Source organism: Panthera uncia, assembly GCF_023721935.1.
Source record: "Panthera uncia isolate 11264 chromosome B2 unlocalized genomic scaffold, Puncia_PCG_1.0 HiC_scaffold_24, whole genome shotgun sequence".
In the NCBI taxonomy this organism is placed as follows: domain Eukaryota; kingdom Metazoa; phylum Chordata; class Mammalia; order Carnivora; family Felidae; genus Panthera; species Panthera uncia.
In genome coordinates, this window is record NW_026057580.1 from 98,570,947 (window position 1) to 98,589,482 (window position 18,536).

Here is an 18,536-nt window from a genome sequence, read left to right on the forward strand (position 1 = left end):
ATTTACACTTAAAATTTATATAAAATTTTTTCAATGTAAAAATATAATATTTTCATTCCTGAACTTTAATACTATTTTTATTTGATAGCTTAAATATTATTATTTTCAGTGTAGTAATTTCCTTTACAGTAGTCTATTAGCACAAATAGTTGTATATACTGTTTACATTTAATTTCTTGTTAATTATTTTTATAGTTCTTAAAGACTGTTCTGGTCAATCAGTACATTGCCACTGAAGGTATATAGAAAGGCTTAACTGCAGAGAGAGTGGCTGTGGGTTTGTTTTTTTTTTTCTGCCTTCTGGAGAAGAATATTTAAGAGAAATATTTTAGTGTCTTTATAAGTATACCGGTATTTGATATAGCCAAGTGAATGTTTAAACCTTGACTGATTTGGGAATTTGCAATTTTTATGCCTTCCAAAATGAAATTTAGTGATGTGAGATTAAATACAAATGAGCTCCTTGAAATGATTTGTTTAAATGTTGGTTAAAAAAGGTATAATAGCAGTGGGATGGATATGCTTATGTTACCTTTTGATTGAAACAACTTTGTAGTTTTAATTTTGGGATCCAGCATTTTTGCTATATTTCTCTGAGTATGTGTCCTTTTTTAAAAAGTATTTATTGATTTATTGATTTTGAGAGAGAGAAAAAAGTATTTATTTTGAAAGAGAGAGAGAGAGAGAGAGAGAGAGAGAGAGAGAGAGAGAGAGAGAGAATCCCATGCAGGCTCTGCACTGGTGGTATGGGGCTCAGACTCATGAGCTGTGAGATCATGACCTGAGCTAAAGTCGGTCGCTTAACCAACTGAGCCACCCAAATGGCCCTTGCTGAGTACACATCTTGCCTGGTCAAATTTATGAATGTGTGAATCAAGTTATCGTTATACCATCCAGAGTATTATTTTTGCCTATGACAATTGTTAACTACAGCTTAGATGTGCTGATTCTCTTATGATTTAGTTACGATGAAATATTTTTTGTAATTCTTATACAACAGATTATATATTAAGTCACCCAGTGCAGGGTGTTATCCTTGTAAATAAAGGTAGTATGCATCAGTAGTTTCCTGTAGTAGTCAAGGAGATAAATTCATTATGAAACTTTCAGACTTATGAGTTCTGGAATAGTTCAGCTTTGTCGTCTTATAGTGACTGAATATAAAATTGATTCTTTAGGTCTAAAGTTATGATGAAGACACTTGGTGTTTGTGTGTAATAAATGGAATTTGTACTTAAAATGAACAAAACTCAGCTTTTTTACAGCTGAGTTTGTTACTTTTTTGTATTTGCATAATTCGGTGTTTTAATTTTTGTTAGGAATTGAAGAACCCTGAACATTTAATAGGTTGTGGAACATTGGAAACCTTTCAGATATTGTAAATTTCTGGGGGACTCGTGGACTGCCATGCATATATGGAAGAAAAGTTCTTTAAAAATTAAAGTTGGATGAACATTTATAATGTTCTGAAACATCAAGTGGGTGTTGGTATTTTTATTTTCTAGAATATCCTGAAGGATCTGGAAAAGAGAAAAGCTGATTTAAATGCCATCACAGAGAGTAGTACTGCCCTCCAGAACTTGATCGAGGGCAGTGAGCCTGTTTTGGAAGAGAGGCTTTGTGTCCTTAGGGCTGGGTGGAGCCGCGTCCGTACCTGGACAGAGGACTGGTGCAGTACGCTGATGGTATGTTTCAGGATGAAATCTTGTCTCCTTTAGTTGCTGAAAAACCAATACAGCTTTGATTGGAAGTTTAAATCCTGTTTTCTGTGTGTCACAGTAATGTTTTGCTTCAAGAGAATTAATTTCATTAAAATACATTTTATTTTTTCATTTGAAAAGGTAGTACATTTCTAGGGTGAAAAATGTCTCTGTTAAGTAATACACCATTTGTGATATACATAGAAATACGTACTTTAATATCTTAGTAAGTGTACCTCTCTTGTTATATTTTAAAGATTTGGTATTATATTTATTTTCATGCTTTCATAAACCATATATATATAATACTTATTATGTTCTAATAATGGCATACTAGTTAAGAGCACAGGTTTTAGCATCTCATGGCCTAAGTAAAAATTTTGACTAGTAGCTGGGTGACATTGGTCAAGTCACTTAAAGCTCTCTAAATCTCATTTTTCTCATATGTAAATGGGCATTATTATAATTTCAACCTCATACAGTTTTTGTGAGGATTATGTGACAAGAAACATGTATAAATAACTAGATAGCTATACTTAAAACAACCAATTTTTGATATTATAGTGTTGATTATGATAATTGTTAAATGTTTTATGTTGTTAGTCTCTAGTTATTCCACTGTTAATTATTACCTGGATAGAGTGACCTGTTAAATTTCACAGTGGTTTTCTGTCCCTCTTATACTAACAATGAGTATGGCAGCCTCCCTCTCTCTTCCCTTAGAGGGAGTTTCATTTATAAATTATCATTTTGTTTTGACATATCTGGGATAGGACTTTTTTCAAATTCATAGAATTACTGGGTAATAAATAGAGATAGAAAAAAATAAATTATTGTGTGTTTGAGCATTTACTGGAATCAATCATAATGTGTAGGGCATTGAAGTTCATGGGATCATGTCTTGATTGGTGAGAACCGTACCCAGAATCGATTATTAAGAACAAAACTTGGGTAAATTACTTAAATCTTGCTACATTTTAATTCCTCTCTATATAAAATTGGAATAAGAGAACATACCTTACAGAGTTCTTAAATGTTAAATAACAAATGTAAAACTTTTGGCTCATAGAATATGTTCATGAAATATTTTATACATTCATTTTTATTGTAACCAACTTAAGTCCACATTCTCCCAGCCCTTACTCCTATATTCTTCAGTCTGTACTTTCCAAATTCTTCCTTCAAATAATGCCTTTATTTTCCTATTAGAACATTTAACATTAAATAAGTCTGGTGCTCATCAGTTCACCGTTCTTAGAATCCAGATCACTGCCAAAACATTTCTCATTGATTCTCATTTTCTTTTTTTAAACTATTCTTTCATATTAATGGATTTACAATTTGTTTTCTCGTCTTTGAAATACTTCTCAGTTTTTTTCTAGTTTCCTTTGTCCTATCAAATACAGTTCTTAGAAGTTGTTAATTTCATGTAAGGGCTGCCCCACTCTTTTTGATCAGGTTCTAAATTCTTGCTTTAGCCTCAGCTATTTTGCTTAGTTTTAATTAGTTTTACTGTTTTTTTCTTGTTTTCACGTTTATTCTCTCACTCACATTTTCTGTCCTGCTTCAGGAAATGTTAGTGAGGTCTGTGCCGGCTATAATATTAAGTGCTGGTGGCACCAAGGTGACAAGCCACAGGCCTATCCTACAATCAGTTACAGTCCATTGAGCAGGCAGAATCTTATTCAGTGCATATTTTAATAATTCTTTTATGTTACTGCTTTTTGAAAGTTTTTTTAAATTTATTTATTTATTTTGAGAGTGAGAATAAGAGTGAGTGAGAGAGAGAGAGAGAGAGAGAGAGAATGAGAATCTGAAACAGGCTGTGCACCACCAATGCAGAGCCTGATGGAGGGCTCAAACTCATGAACCGCAAGGTCATGACCTGAGCCAAAGTCGGATGCTTAGCTGACTGAGCCACTCAGGTGCCCTTATATTATTACTTTTTAAGTGAGTTTTTAAAAAAATAGGTCAAGGGGTGGCAGATGAGATTACTTAGAAGAATGAAGAATAAGGGATACAAACAAAATGAAATTGAAAAAGAAAGTTTCACCTTTTATCTTTCTTCAGCCTTTAATAATATTGTATTGAAGTCTAAATCAAATAAATTTAAACACCATTTAACCATAGCTATGAAGTTTTAGGAATGAGACTTATTCACTGGGAAAGAGCTTTGCAGAAAGATGGAAACCTCTTTTGAAATTCAGCATACATTTAGCTTTTTGAAGGTCTTTTAAATGTCTTCTAAGATTATAAATGTCTGAAGTATTGCATGTGATTGTACCAGCGTTTCATTAATTTCTTTTCTAGAATCATCAGAACCAATTGGAAATATTTGATGGAAATGTTGCTCACATAAGTACCTGGCTTTATCAAGCTGAAGCTTTATTGGATGAGATTGAAAAAAAACCAGCAAGCAAACGGGAAGAAATTGTGAAGGTACCAAGCACAGAGGATCAGTACTTCTACTTCTGGGAATGGAAGATTTAGTGTGGTCTTTTCTCTCATGCTCAGAGTTACTTGTGCACTCATTCTTTCCATGCATTTGATTCATTCATTTTTATTTTGGTGGGAGAAACTAAGGTTTCGAATGAGTCATGTGAGCAGCTCTTCATTACATTGATTATCCTAAAATATTTTCTAGGGATCCAACAAATTTATTTAAACTACCTCTAATTCTGAGTTAGCATCACAGTGATGTTTGGCTTTGATTTTTTCCATGTGCTAATTTTGTGTTTTCTTACAATCAGCGTTTAATATCTGAGCTGGATGATGCCAGCCTCCAAGTTGAAAATGTTCGTGACCAAGCTGTTGTTTTGATGAATACACGGGGAGGCGCAAGCAGGGAACTTGTAGAACCAAAATTAGCTGAACTGAATAGAAACTTTGAAAAGGTTTCTCAACATATCAAAAGTGCCAAAGTGAGTAATAATATTTTAATATAAAAGTATTTTTCCTGTGGTCATGTGTCTCAATGATATGTGATTCTTGGGTATATACATCAAAAAAGTTTATTATTTATTTACTTATTTATTTATTGAGAGAGAGGGAGAGCAGGGGTGAGGGGCAGAGGGAGTGAGAGAGAAAATCTTAAGCAAGCTCCACACTCAGCTCGGATCCTGACGTGGGGCTTGATCCCACAACCCTGGGATCATGACCTGAACCAATATCAGGAGTCAGAAGCTGAATTGACTGAACCACCCAGGCACCCCTACGTCAAAAAATTTTAAATTAAAATGATTTTAATGACTTTTTCCTTGAATGGAGCATTGGTCCTTATTTATTTGTGATTTTGCATGTGAAGGAGAGAAAACAAGAAATTAATCTTGAAGAAAATAACCCATTTGAGAAAAGGTGTCAGAGTCTCATTCAGAAGTTAAAAGTGGCTATAAAATAATGAGACTCATTTCCAAGCTAGGGACGAATATTAAACCCATTACTGTATAGTCTACTTTATAAACTTGTGCACACTGCACATGTGTGAAGTTATTTTTTGTGCTTTACATGTTATTGCATCAGAAAGTTACAAGTAATTTAACAATTTAGACCTAATGCAAAAAGCTATTATCTGCTGTTATAAATTTGAAAAGGGGCTTTATGAATTTAAATAAGAGGATGGAGCCCCTGGGTGGCTTGGTCGAGCATCCAACTCTTAATTTCTGCTCATGTTATGATCCCAGGGTTGTGGGATCCGCACTGAGTATGGAACCTACCTGGGATTCTTTCTGTCTCTCGCTCCCTTTGCCCCTCTCCCCCACTCACGCTTTGTCTCTAAGATAAAATAAAAATAAAGTAAAATAAGAGGAGAAATAACAGATTTTCTTAAAAAGTTTTTATTGATTCTACCATATTATAATTTTTTCCCTCTGTGTGTGTCTTACAAATTCTCTTTCCTCTTTCCCTTGTCTAATGAGAGGAGGAAATGAAACATTTTATTGCAGTGTTCTCAAGGCCTGGGGTGTGGCAGGTGCTCAGTAAATGTTAACTTGAAAAGATGAAAGCCTTTTGATGGTTTGCTAGGGCAAAAACCAAAAGCCGCATAGCTCACTTTGGGGGTCATTCAAACCAGCTGTTAATCTTGACAGAGGATTATGAGTTTTTCAGGATCCCAGGTGGGCCCCTGGATTGGCATTTTTGAATATTTGGTTAATTCTACCTCTTGAGAGTTGTGTATGGAAATTATCTAGAGGAAGGACCCTGTTTTTTGCAAGAAGTAAATATTATCTAAGTTTGCTTTAATTTGAAATGTCTGACATAAAAGGCCAAACTATCTTTCATAGCTCATGAATATACTTAGATTATTCACATCTTAAGGAAAACAAATAACTTGCTTTAACTTTTGTCTTCCTTAGCTTTGACCTTAACTTCCCTACCTTCTGTCCTAAGCTCATTTGTTCCTTTCAATAGACATATGGGAGCATTTTCCTGCTATAAAAGAGTAAGGCATGAGACATAAGGATAGAGTGAGAGGAAGTACAAAGAAGCAAAATTATTATATCCCCATAAATAACTTCTGTCAACATTTTGGCATACATGTCTACTCTTACATGTATGTGATATTATCAATTGTTTATATTGTTTCATACGTTCTCCTTTGACATGGTTTTCAACAGCTGTGGTGTGTTCCATTGTGTGATCTATTATACTTTTCTAAGTCAGTTTTCCGCTTTTAGTGTGCTTTTATAAATATTGAATTGTCAAATCCTTTTACACATGTCTTTTTTAAATTTTTTTCTATTTTTTCATTGGAGCATTTTTATTTTATTTTATTTTTTAATATGAATTTTATTGTCAAATTGGTTTCCATACAACACCCAGTGCTCCTCCCAACAGGTGCCCTCCTCAATGCCCATCACCCACCTTTCCTTCACTCCCACTCCACATCGACCCTCCGTTTATTCTCAGTTTTTAAGTCTCTTATGGTTTGGCTCCCTCCCTCTCTAACTTTTTTTTTTTCCTACTATGCTCATGTGCGATCTCAGAATCCCCCACACTGCACTCCAGGCAGCCATAGTTATTTGCACACTAGTTCACATCTCTGACTGGAGTTTGGAGAAAATTGGTAACTCCAAGAAGCCCAAATAGATAAAGTCATTGCTATATGGATGAATGAAATTAAAGTCAATTCAAATAAGTGCTAGTTCCACTCTTGACACTCCATCCCTCTGATTAATGCCAGAATGTCTGGTGAAGAATGGATCTTGGGGCACCTCGATGACTCAGTGGTTAAGCATCTACCTTTTGATTTCGGCTCAGGTCATGATCTCATGGTTGTGAGATCAAGCCCCAAGTTGGGATCCATACTGGGCATGGAGACTGCTGAAGATTCTCTCTCTCTGTCTCTCACTCCTCCCTCACTCCCTCCCTCAGCTCGTCCCCCCCACTTGTGCTCACCCTTAAAAAAATATATCTTTTCAAAGAACACTTTTTCTTGTGCAGTTGCTAATTGGCCAGGAACCATTATCATACCAGTGTCTGGTCACCACTGAAGCACATGAAACTGATGTACTTTTTGCTGACCTGGAAAAATTAGAAATTGACATAGAAAATATGTTAAAAGTTGTGGAAAAACACTTGGAATTCAGTGATGAAGATGAAAAGGTTGGTTCAAGGAGGTTTTCAAAACCATGGTGTTCTTATTGTTCTGTTCTGTGCATTATATTTTTACATTAGTGATGTTTAACCAAAGAATCTGCCAAATGATGCCAAAGGATAGACCCAAATGTGATTTTCTCCTGAGTGTTGTAAGATTTGCCAAGTGATTTATGTAGTGCTTAAGAAAATAGATACACTTTCTGACTAAAGGTAGTGTTATTTTAGACGTTCTCTAACTTCTGCTAAATTAACATTCTTTATGAGATAGTTAAAGTCAAATATGAAATGTTTTTTAAAAACATGAATTTTTGTTACTTATTCAGATGAACAGATCTTGACTGATCTGCTGCTTCATAGGTTAGTTCTCCTACTTGGGAACTGATTAGTAAGTGATGCTGTTATATATTTTTCTTTTGAGTAACTTTTTTTTTCCTATTAAACGTTCAGATGGATGAGGAGAGAGCCCAGGTTGAGGAAGTTCTACAAAGAGGAGAACAAATGTTACATGAACCTATGGAGGAGAATAAAAAGGAAAAGATCCGTTTGCAGTTACTACTTTTGCGTACCAAGTACAATAAAACTAAGGTATTGTCCTGGGAGAGTCTCTGTTCTACTTGAAGAACTTATTTAGCTCTTGCCATTCAGATATTTGATGTTGCATTCAGGGATACCTTAAAAAATAGGTGGAATAGTATTTATTACTAAATATGTTTATATTTTTGGATGGGACAGGACTCAAAGAAAATAGAAACATAAAATCTTATTATTGGGATCTCTTTTGGACTTTTAATAATGTGTTAAATCTAAAAGGCATCTATCCTTTTTAGAAGTGACTTGTTTCAGTTCTGTATTTTATATGTGGAGGTCTTGATCGCCTCAACAAAAATTTTAGTTTACAAATAACTAAATTTGTGAATTGATAAATGATGATTTGTAGTCTAGAAAAAGATTCACTACCAGCTCTCTTTTCAATGACCATCTCCCCAGCTGCATTGCATGTGTGTTGGTGTTCTCTAAAAGTCTGTTCTTAGGTAATCCTTCTAAGAACCATTTTTAGTTAGCAATGTTGAATAATATAGTAGAAGATTCTAGTCTCTCAGTTTGCTGCCTGTTGGATGTCTCAATCTGTTTGTACCACAAGCTTATAACATGTACCAAGCTAAATTTGTCCTCTCTCTTCCCTTCTAACCTGTGTTTCTTAAGTTATTCCTTATCTTAGTTTATTTCCTTAAACTCTCCATTCTAATTTAAGAATGGGTGGTTTTTCCTCACACTACATCGAGTAGGCATTAAAAACATCACTTCTGAATGAACTAAGATGCTGCAGAACCTGAAGTTAGGCACAGGGCTACCAATTACTTGCTTTATGACCCTGGGGAGATGACCGAATTTCTTAGCCCACTATTCTTTCCATAATTCAGACTTTTAGGATTTTATCCTGTTAGCTACTACAGTGTGTTTCAAGTGAGTCTGTTTTATGTCCAGTTTTTCTTAACTCTAGTCCATCCTCCATATTGTCCTCAGAATTACTTATCCCAAAGTTGTCGCTGGTCATGACATTCCTTTACCTAAGAAAGTGTTGAGGAAAACCTTACAAAATACAGAAAAAGCTTTAAGTGCAAGGTTCATTACTATCACGGTACACTGATGCTTCATCTGACCTCCAGCTACCTCTTCGATTCACTCGCAGTCACCAGGTAGCAGAGTTTGCTGTTTTTCTGTATATTTTCCCAAAGAAACCAGTGCCTTTCCATCTTTAGGGTCTTTTCTAATTTTATTATTATTCTCTGCTGTGGGTTTTATCTCCTTATTTTACCTGAAAAATGTATTATCTTTTAAGGCTTGGCTCCATTTTTATTCCTAACATTTTTCAGATGATATTGTAGTTCTTTGCTTCACTGTTATTTACAGGTATCTTACTTCCCTAGAACTTCATCTTCGGGTGCCAAATCATAAATCATTACTGGTCCAAAATAGAAATAACTTTTAGACTTTTAGCAAATGAATACATTTTTTAAGAGTACTAATATACACCACAAAAGGCTTATTTTATTTTGGGTTCACTAACATTAGTTACTGTAACTAAAATGTAAAATGTTTGAAATGCTTTTGTCCTTATTTTATTAGCCCATATACTTCTGCAAATCTGAAGTTTTTAAAACTTTCTTGTCTGTAAACATCAGAATCCCTTGGAGGAACTTGAAAAAAAATCAGACTCCCAAACCAGTTAAATCAAAATCTCTTAGGTTGGGCCTATGTGTGAACATTCTTAAAAAAAACAAAAAACCAAACAAACAATTTTCTAGGTAATTCTAATGTGCAGTCAGAATTTAGAGCCATCAGTGTATAGGTCTTATTTTCTTATTTGAAATGTGTGTTAAATGACCTTTTCCCATTTGTGTTGACTAGGGTATGTATTACTATTTTTAAAATATGTGTGAGCTCTTTATAAGATAAATATATTAATCTCGTCATATTTGCTATAAAAGTATTATTTTATTGATTTTTATCTTATAATTATTTTATTTCTAACATGCAACCATTTAAAATTTTTGTTTAGCCCTACATGACTGTGTTTTCCCTTTGTGTTTTCTTTTTTTTTTGCCAGCCTGTTTGGGATCTAGAAAGTCCTTATTTTGCAGAGATGATGACTATTCAGTTCTGTTTAGTCCTGGTTTTCCCCTATGGTTTGATAGAAACAAAACTTAGAAACTTTTAATAAAATTTTCATATAAAATAAACTTTTTCATCTATCTGTCTGAAATTTTGGTTGTGTATGACATGATCAACATCAAGTAACACTAAGATTTTAGCATTACTTTGCAGTAGATTTGTATTTTTATGTCTAGCAGAATAAAAATAAAAGTATCCAGAAGTAAAGTCTGGGTCAGATCTTGAGGACTGTTTTTTTTTTTTTTTTCTCCTCCTAGGGCATTTTGATTGATCACTCTCTTGGAATAAAATCTATTTTGGGAATCTAGAAAGCACATGTTTAAATTTTGAACTGCTTTGCTGCTTCTTCTGCAAGACTATGGAGGCTCAGAAAATCCTTAGACTATCTTTACAGACTGAATAGAAAAAGGCAGTCTTTAATGAAAGTGATTTTATTTTTAATTTGGAGCTTTCTATTTACAATAACTTCTGACCCTCTTGTTCTTTTATATTTGCTTAAAAAATATAATTTGTCTTCTTGGACATATGGATAAATATCTGGAATGCTTTCAGACTAAAATTTGAATGCATGGCATTAGTATAACAAAACTAATATTAATTTCAAGTAGAAATAATCTTGTGGATAAAATCAGGACATCTATGTAGGCTTGCTTCTATCCTACTATCCGGGACTGTCCAGCAATAGGTGAAAGCAGTTTATCATGTTATAGGAGACAAGTGAATATAGACCTCTAGGTTCAATACCATGTTATTGACTCACTGGTTTTAGTCTTGAGTCTTGGTTTCATTTAGGAATGATAACTGTAAACATTTTCAGGATCACTCAGTGAATATGTGTTTATGATCATTTCCTCTGCCATCTTTGAATTTGCAAAGGAATATCGTTTTTTAGAAGTTCAATATAGGAAGATAGTGAAAGCATCAGGAAAGCCACCTTAATTCATGAGCAGATGTACTTTGCCATTTGCAAGTAGTAGATGGGCGTTTAATAAATTGTAGCCATTTGGAGTAAAGGACTTGAACTCCTGAAAGACTGGTAGCCCATCCCAGAGAGCACTGTTTTTGTTGAGAAAGCTCTGATTAAAGGATGTATTAATAAGTGGTCCACCCAAATAAGTTCACCCAGCTTAGGATCGGTCTGAATTTATGTTAGGACCTGTTGTCTTATCTAGGAGAGTTATGTTCTGTAGTATTGTTCTCAAAGGTTAAGATGTTACCCTGAGTTACCTGGGTTATTATTTTATCAAAACCACCACTGCATTTCTTACATTATGAACACATGTTAAACTTACTCATATTTTCAACGGTGAGGTCCAGAAGTGTTTAATCTGAGTTCAGGTGGCCCAAGTCTTAAAGAAAAACCTTTCAAGCTTTAACCTATTTATGCTGTTTAATAGCAGGTTTGGAAGAAAATCAGTATAGAGATTGCTAAGGGTTTCTACAGCAATACAGGGCAAAAATATAAAAAATTAAAACTCAAAATTTTTAATTTGGGTTCATGATATTGAATTGCTGCAGAAATTAGTCTTGTGGTTTTTTTTCTGTTTGCTGCTGTTTATTGTGGGTATATTTTAAGAGATGTGCCTTATTATTATTGTTTTTATAGGCAGTCCCTAATCAACAGAGGAAAACAGGTCAGCTTGCTCCTAGAATTCGATCGCCCCCTCCTCCCACAGATTATCTGGTTGAAATTAACAAAGTTTTACTTTCCATGGATGATACTGAATTATTACTTAATGCTCCGGAGCTAAACACTGTGGTCTATGAAGACTTCTCTTTTCAGGAAGACTCTTTGAAGGTAAAGCTCCAGGTACCTCATTTAGCCACAATGAACTTAGAAAGAAAGCAAGGAATCTGTCCTTGTGCCTTTGTAGATGGTCTATAATTTTTAAAATTTGTGCCAAGGAATTAATAATGTGTATGAATAATCAGTCTTTCCCATTTCACCAATGAAATATTATCAAAATTTTAATTTTTCAAAAGTATGTATGCATAGTTATTCTTTGCAACATCAGAAACATTTTTTTAAAGTTTTTATTTATTTATTTTGATAGAGAGAGAGAGAGAGAGAGCATGAGTGAGTGAGGGGCAGAGAGAGAGGCAGACAGAGAGAGTCCAAGCAGGCTCTGTGCCATCAGCACGGAGCCTGGTGTGGGCTCACAAACTGTGAGATCATGCTCCGAGCCGAAATAGAGTCGAATGCTTAACCGACTGAGTCACCCAGGCGCCCCAGAAACTTTTTTTTAATCAAACACATGCACAAATCATATTCTCTTTCTTATAAACTTGATTGTCAGTTGATGCAAAATATCAGCATTTATGTTGTCATCTATAACGATTTAAGATTGGCCAGTTGTTCGGGTGTGAGGTATGTCGATTATAAGTTAATTAGGGATCTGGAAGTTTTTAATTGTTCACAAGACTAGTAAATGCCACCAGGGCTTTTTCATATAATTTGACAGCACTTATGTATAATTTTGCAATAAAATTGCTATTAGATTTGATATGTTTGATAGCTCATTTTAGTCACTTAAAGATATTTAAAAATATAAATAATTCCAGCTTCAAACACTTTGTTACCTTTATAGAATACCATTGAAGCTTTTTATATGTCCTGTACAAATGCTGCTTTGAACAACTGTGAGGATTTCTTTTCTGCCATTAGGATATTATGTAGCATTTCTCACACTTTGTTCAATACAGGGTATTATTTTTTAAAAAGTTGTCAGCTTTGATGAGCAACAATTATCATGTCTCATCATACTTTAAATAAGTGTTACACAAGATAAATTTTTGGTCTTTTGTGATTCTGTTCTTCTGTTTGCTGGATTTTATTAATGTGTGACAATGCATTTGTAGAATATCAAAGATCAACTGGACAAACTCGGAGAACAGATTGCCATCATTCATGAAAAACAACCAGATGTTATTCTTGAAGCCTCTGGACCTGAAGCCATTCAGATCCGGGATACACTTACTCAGTTGAATGCAAAATGGGACAGAATTAATAGAATGTACAATGATCGTAAAGGGTATGTATAAATTAAGTTGATACTTTCTAAAAAAATTTTTTTAATGTTTATTTATCTTAGAGAGAGACAGAGTACAAGCAGGGGAGGGGCAGAGAGAGAGGGAGACAGAATCCAAAGCAGGCTCCAGGCTCTGAGCTGGCAGCACAGAGCCTGACGCAGGGCTCGAACCCACGAACCGTGAGATCATGACCTCAGCCAAAGTTGGCTGCTCATGAGCCATCAGCACAGAGACTGATGCGGGGCTCGAAGTCATAAGCTGTGAGATCATGACCTGAGGTGAAGTCGGACGCTTAACCGATTTAGCCACCCAGGTCTTTTTTTTTTTTTTTTTTTTTTTTAAGATTTTTTTAAAGTTTATTTATTTACTTTTGAGAGACAGGGAAAGAGCGAGAACAAATGGGGGAGGGACAAAGAGAGAGGGAGGCACAGAATGCAAAGCAGGCTCCAGGCTCTGAGTTGTCGGCAGAGTTCAGTGCGGGGCTCGAACCCATGAACCATGAGGTCGTGACCTGAACCAAAGCCAGACGCTCAACTGACTGAGCCACCTGGGTGTCCCAAAACTGACACCATTAGTAGCTGCGTATGTGGTAGATAGGCAAATAAAGTGTGAAACAGAACAATGTAAAGTACTGCATAAGAGGAAAGTTAACCAGAAAAATGTACTGGAAAACTGAAAAGACATTCACACAAAAACTAAGCATTATGTTCTTCATCTTTGTTTTAGCTGGTGTATTTCAAGCAAATATACAGTCCTTGAAAAGATCACTTCTGACGGGCTTTGGGTGTAGTCCTTTGTATGGATTTTTAAAATATCTCTGTACATTTAGAGAATATTCTTTTACATGCATCTTTATGCATACTTCTACCTAATTCGATTTATTAGATGAAGATTAATTTGTTAAAACACAATAACTTTTTAAGGCTCTAGATTGCATCAGGAAATTGGTTGTCCCATGCCATATGCCTGTCAACAGTATGTGTAAAAGGGTTCTGACTGAACCTTGTCAATATTGACAGGCTGTCGTTTTTGTTTTTTTTAGACTTTTCAAGTTTTTTTTTTTTGAGACAGAGAGAGAGAGAGAGAGAGAGCGAGAGAGAGAGCATGAGCATGAGCATGAGTATGTGTGGGGGGTGTAGAGGCAGAGAGAGAGAGAGAGGGAGACAGGAGACAGAGAATCCCAAGCAGGCTCCTTGCTGCCAATGCAACCTGATGTGGGCTCAAACTCACAAACTGAGATTATGACCTGAACTGAAATAAAAAATCGGACGCTTAACTGACTGAACCACCTTGTTCTTTAGACTTTTGATAATTGTGTAGTGATAGATTACATCTTGATTTTATTTTCCTATCTTCATTTCTTTGGTTATCAATGAGATTTCAATATTCTTAGATATATTTACTGGCCCCAGTATTATTTCTTCTGTCAATTGTTAGGTCATGTTCTTTGCTAGTTTTTCTATCATGATATTACTGTTTACTTATTAACTTGCAAAAGCTTTTATCCACGTTAAGGATATTAATCATTGATACTTTTTCATTGCTTCACTATTCACAGCTTTATCTGGGCCCTTTAATTTTCTTAATGGTGTTTTTTGACACATGGAAATTCTAATTTTATATAATCATATCTTATAAATCTTTTCCTTTGTGATTTCATTATATTTATATGCATATAAGTTACCTTTCAATTGTAAGATTAGTTAAATATTAATGTATATTTTAAAAACAATTTTATTTGATAAAATTTACATTGAATAACCCATCTGAATTTTATTATGGTATGTATTTTGGGTTAAGCCTCCAGATTTGTGGTTCTGTCCCCTGTCTCTTCAGTAGCAAGAGTAGAACCCATGCATCTCTAGCTTTTAAACACTCCTCACCTTGTTTTTCTTGTGCAGTTTGGTTTAAAAAACACTAATCTACTTTATTTTGCTTTATTTTTTTAAACAAACTTTTTTTTCAACACTTTTTGTAGAATATTTTAGCTCTTCCTTATTATTGGTGGTACTTCCTTTATCATAAATTTTAAATGCATTCCCACAGCTCATTTTTGTTTAATTTTTCTTTTTATTAAAAGTTTATTTATTTATTTTTGAGAGAGAGAGAGAAGGAGAGTGAGAGAGCAGAGGAGGGACAGAGAGAGCAGGGGAGAGAGAGAATCCCAAGTAGACTCTGCTCTGCTGGGGTGGAGCTTGATGTGGTCCTCAAACCCATGAACAGTAAGATCATGACCTGAGTCAGAATCAAGAGTTGGACGCCTAACTGACTGAGCCACCCAGATGCCCCTTATTTAATTTTTCTAATTTTGCTTTGTTGCACTGTCAGTTTTTAGGCTGATACCATAATACTTTCATTTTTAAAGCATTATAGGGGCGCCTGGGTGGCTCAGTCAGTTAAGCGTTCAATTTTGGCTCAGGTCATGATCTCATGGTTCGTGAGTTTGAGTCCTGCGTTGGGCTCTGTGCTGACAGTTCAGAGCCTGGAGCCTGCTTTGGATTCTGTGTCTCCCTCTCTCTTTGCCCCTCCCTGCCCCTCACTCTCTCTCTCTCTCTCTCTCTCTCTCTGTCAAAAATAAACAAACATTAAAAAAAATTAAAAAATAAAGCATTATAAAATATTTTCATCTAGTACATCCAGAAAAATAATTTCCAGTATATCCAGAAAATTTTTTCATCCAGTATGTCCAGAAAATTTTTTTCATTGAGTATATCCAGAAAATGTATTTTCTCTAATTAAAAAAAAATTTTTTTTAGTGTTTTTATTTATTTTTGACACAGTGAGAGACAGAGCATGAGCAGGGGAGGGGTAGAGAGAGGGGGAGACACAGAATCCGAAGCAGGCTCCAACCTCTGAGCTGTCAGCACAGAGCCTGACGCGGGGCTCGAACTCACAGACTGTGAGATCATGACCTGAGCTGAAGTTGGACGCTCAACCGACTGAACCACCCCAGCGCCCCATCTCTAATTTTTCTTAACTTTAAATTCATCTTTCTTTTTTCTATATTTTTTGTCTGGTAAAATTTTAGTAATTTCAATCAATTTTTGAAAAAAAAAAGATCAATTTGAAATGTAGTTTTTTTTCTCTCAGGATTTGGGCTCTTCTCTATCTCCTCAGTAAAGTTTTGAAGGTTTGTTGATACCTTTCTCCCCAGGACTATTATTAAGCAGTTTAGTGTTTTACTTTCTTGTTTTTCTTTTAATTATTGAAATCTGGTTGACCTATAATAATGTATCAGTTTCAGGTGTATAACATAGTGATTTGACAATTCTGTACCTTATTTAATGCTCACCACAATAGGTATAGTCACCGTCTGGCACCATGGAACATTATTACAGTATTATTGACTATGTTCCCTATGCTGTACTTTTCATATCCATGGCTTACTTATTTTATAACTGGAAGTTTATTCTTTTTTTTTTTTTTTTTTTTGAATCTGAAATTTTATACAACATTTTTTTTTTTTTTTATACAGAGAACAAACTAGTGGCTATTGGGGAGTGGAGGGGCAGAGAGAGAGGGAGACACAGAATCGGAAACAGGCTCCAGGCTCCGAGCCATCAGCCCAGAGCCTGACGCGGGGCTCGAACTCACAGACCGCGAGATCGTGACCTGGCTGAAGTCGGACGCTTAACCGACTGCGCCACCCAGGCGCCCCAGGAAGTTTATTCTTTTTAATTCCCTTCACCTATTTTGCCCATCACTTCTCCTACCCCCTCCACTCCCCAATAGCCACTAGTTTGTTCTCTGTATTTATGAATCTGTTTCTGTTGTTTTGTTTTTCAGATTCCACATATATGTCAAATCATGTGGTGTTTTCTTTCTCTGCCTGACCTGTTTCACTTAACATAATACCCTCTGGGTCCCTTTGTGTTGTTGCAGGTGGCAAGATCTCATTTTCTTTTTAAGGCTGAGTAATATTCTATTGTACATACACCACATCTTCTTTAGTCATCTCTTGATGGTCATCTATGTTGCTACCATATCTTGGCTATTATAAATCATGCTGCAACAAACATAGGCATGCATATGTCTTTTCAAATTAGTGTTTTCATTTCTTTCGGGTAAATATCCAGTAGTGGAATTCCTGGATCCTATAGTATTTATGTTTTTAACTTTTGAGGAACCTCCATACTCCATAGCTGCACCAATTTACATTCTCACCAATAGTGTATGAGGGTTTCCTCCTGTCCGCATTCTTTCCAACACTTGTTATATCTTGTCTTTTTGGTATTAGGCATTCTGACAGGTATGAGATGATATCTCATGTGGTTTTGATTTGCATTTTCCTGCTAGTGATTTAGAACAATATTTCATGTATCTGTTGGCCCTCTGTATGTCTTCTTTGGAACAATGTCTATGCATGTCCTCTCCATTTAAAAAAACGTTTTTTAAAATGTTTATTTATTTTTTGAGAGAGACAGACAGAGACAGAACTTGAGTGGGGGAAGGGCAGAGAGACAGATACAGAATCCAAAGCAGGCTCCAAACTCTGAGCTGTCAGCACAGAGCCCAATGTGGGGCTCGAACCCCCATGGACCGTGAGGATCATGACCTGAGCTGAAGTTGGACACTTAACTGACTCAGCTATCCAAGTACCCCAGGTCTTCTCCATTTTAATTGGATTATTTGTTGTTTTGGGTTGAGTTGTATAAGTTCTTTACATATTTTAGATAATAACCCCTTATTGGATGTATCATTTACAAATATTTTTGCCCATTCACTGGGTTGTTTTTTTTGTTTTGTTGATGGTTTTCTTTGCTATGCAAAAACCTTTTATTTTGGTATAGTCCCAGTAGGATATTTTAGCTTTTTTATTTTTTGTCTTGCCTGAGGAGACATATCAATAAATATGTTGCTAAGGCCAGTGTCTAGGAGGTTACTGCCTATGTTACTTCTGGGAGTTTTATGGATTCAGGTCTCACATTTAGGTCTTTACTATATGTTTGTTTGTACTAGTGACTTTTTCCCCCCCATAATTTTCTTACTTTTCTGGTTGTGGCCATTTTTTTCCAACTGGAGAATGATGAGGAACTCCTTTAACTTTGTTTGAGAAACTCTATCTCTCTTTCAATTCTGAATAATAACTGTGCTGGGTAGAGTATTCTTGATTGTAGATTTTCTCCCTTTAGCATTTAGAATATATCATGCCACTGGCTTCTGGCTAGCAAAGTTTCTGTGGAAAAATCAGTTGATAGCTATATGGATTTCCCTTGTATGTAACTGTTTGCTTTTTCTTACAGCTTTTAAGAGTCTCTCTTTATCATTTGTTTTTGTGGGTATATCTTGTTTGGGACTCTCTGTGATTTCCTGGACCTGGATGTCTGTTTCCTTTCCATTGTTAGGGATGCTTTCAGCTATTATTTCTTCACATAATTTTCTGTCCCCTTCTTGCTGTCTTCTAATTTTGGGATCCCATTCATCAAGTGAATGTATTACACTTGATGATATTTCAGAGTTCCCCTAAACTGGTTTCATTATTATTGTTATTATTATTATTATTATTATCACTTCTCAGCCTTTTGGCTAAGATCAAAT

General features: G+C 35.3%; 1 protein-coding gene across 4 annotated transcripts in view; it reads left to right on the top strand.

The window, feature by feature from the left end:
- Positions 1 to 18,536, top strand: part of UTRN (utrophin) — a 408,075-nt gene that overhangs the window by 170,624 nt on the left and 218,915 nt on the right. For all 4 annotated transcript variants that reach the window (XM_049653027.1, XM_049653026.1, XM_049653028.1 and 1 more), the window contains exons 34-40: positions 1,506 to 1,685; positions 4,011 to 4,139; positions 4,451 to 4,621; positions 7,140 to 7,301; positions 7,743 to 7,880; positions 11,575 to 11,766; positions 12,828 to 13,000. In XM_049653027.1, coding sequence (XP_049508984.1) covers positions 1,506 to 1,685; positions 4,011 to 4,139; positions 4,451 to 4,621; positions 7,140 to 7,301; positions 7,743 to 7,880; positions 11,575 to 11,766; positions 12,828 to 13,000 — 1,145 coding nt within the window. The remainder of the gene's footprint in view (positions 1 to 1,505; positions 1,686 to 4,010; positions 4,140 to 4,450; positions 4,622 to 7,139; positions 7,302 to 7,742; positions 7,881 to 11,574; positions 11,767 to 12,827; positions 13,001 to 18,536) is intronic.